General features: G+C 48.9%; 1 protein-coding gene across 1 annotated transcript in view; it reads left to right on the top strand.

Annotated features, from left to right (window-relative positions):
* Positions 1-931, top strand: part of LOC119593646 — an 8,799-nt gene that overhangs the window by 5,422 nt on the left and 2,446 nt on the right. The window contains exon 2 of the mRNA XM_037942598.1: positions 237-855. Coding sequence (XP_037798526.1) covers positions 323-855 — 533 coding nt within the window. The 5' untranslated portion in view covers positions 237-322. The remainder of the gene's footprint in view (positions 1-236; positions 856-931) is intronic.

The raw sequence follows: 931 nt of genomic DNA, 5'->3' as shown, positions 1-931 counted from the left end.
GTATTAATGTATTTTCTTATTATTTATTTATTTTATGAGCATTTATTTACTTTATTAATTTGTACTATTCATTTCGTGTATTTTTTAATTTTTTTATTTTATTAATTTCATTCAATTTTATTCATTTCATTTATTTTATTCATTTCATTCAATGTATTCATTTCTTTTAATATATTACCATTATTTTCATTTATTTTTAGCATTTTCCTTTATTTTATTAGTCTCACTAATTTCAGATGTCAGAGGAGGTGCTGGAATAAAACCCGAAAAGTGGCGATTTCTACATGAAGTCTCCTCGCGGTTCCTGATCGGCCAGCCCACGATGCGCCGCTACGTGTGGAGGATCCTCGTTCCGCCCCTCCTCCTGTTCTCACTCTTTGCTGCTCACGTGACCCCGTCTGACCCCCAGCATGGACCCCAAGAAAGAGCAGAGGCTCTGGACAACGGTCTGTCGGCGATACCTAACGCGGCAGAGGTGGGAGAGGAGGAGGAGGATTTGGTGTCGGTCGAGGAAGAGGCGAGTGATTTGGATACCCTGAGGGAGGAACTGAACCAGGGGCACGGCGGGTCTGGGACGAGGGAGGAGGGTCCCGGCGGGAACGACCTCAGGCATTCGGCGACGAGGCTCTCCGGGGGTGCTGAGGAGTCGCTCTCGGTGACGGAGGGGCAGAGGAGGAACGCGACGGGGGCGGCGAGGCGGTGGGGGAGTCACCCGCTGCCGCCGCTGGAGGAGTACATCGCCAAACGGAGCGACGGCGGCGCCAGCTGGACCGCGTACTTCCACGACCAGGCCATCGCTATCATTCAGCAGACCCACGAGGGAACCGTGCTCAACTGCACGCTGCAGGAGGTCATGTGCGTGTTCTGTAGATGTATTCTGTATTCTGTAGATGGTTGAGTCTATTTCATTATTTAGATATGATGGTAGATA

The sequence above is a fragment of the Penaeus monodon genome, chromosome 32 (assembly GCF_015228065.2).
Source record: "Penaeus monodon isolate SGIC_2016 chromosome 32, NSTDA_Pmon_1, whole genome shotgun sequence".
Classification (NCBI taxonomy): domain Eukaryota; kingdom Metazoa; phylum Arthropoda; class Malacostraca; order Decapoda; family Penaeidae; genus Penaeus; species Penaeus monodon.
This window is presented reverse-complemented; position numbering and strand designations above follow the sequence as displayed.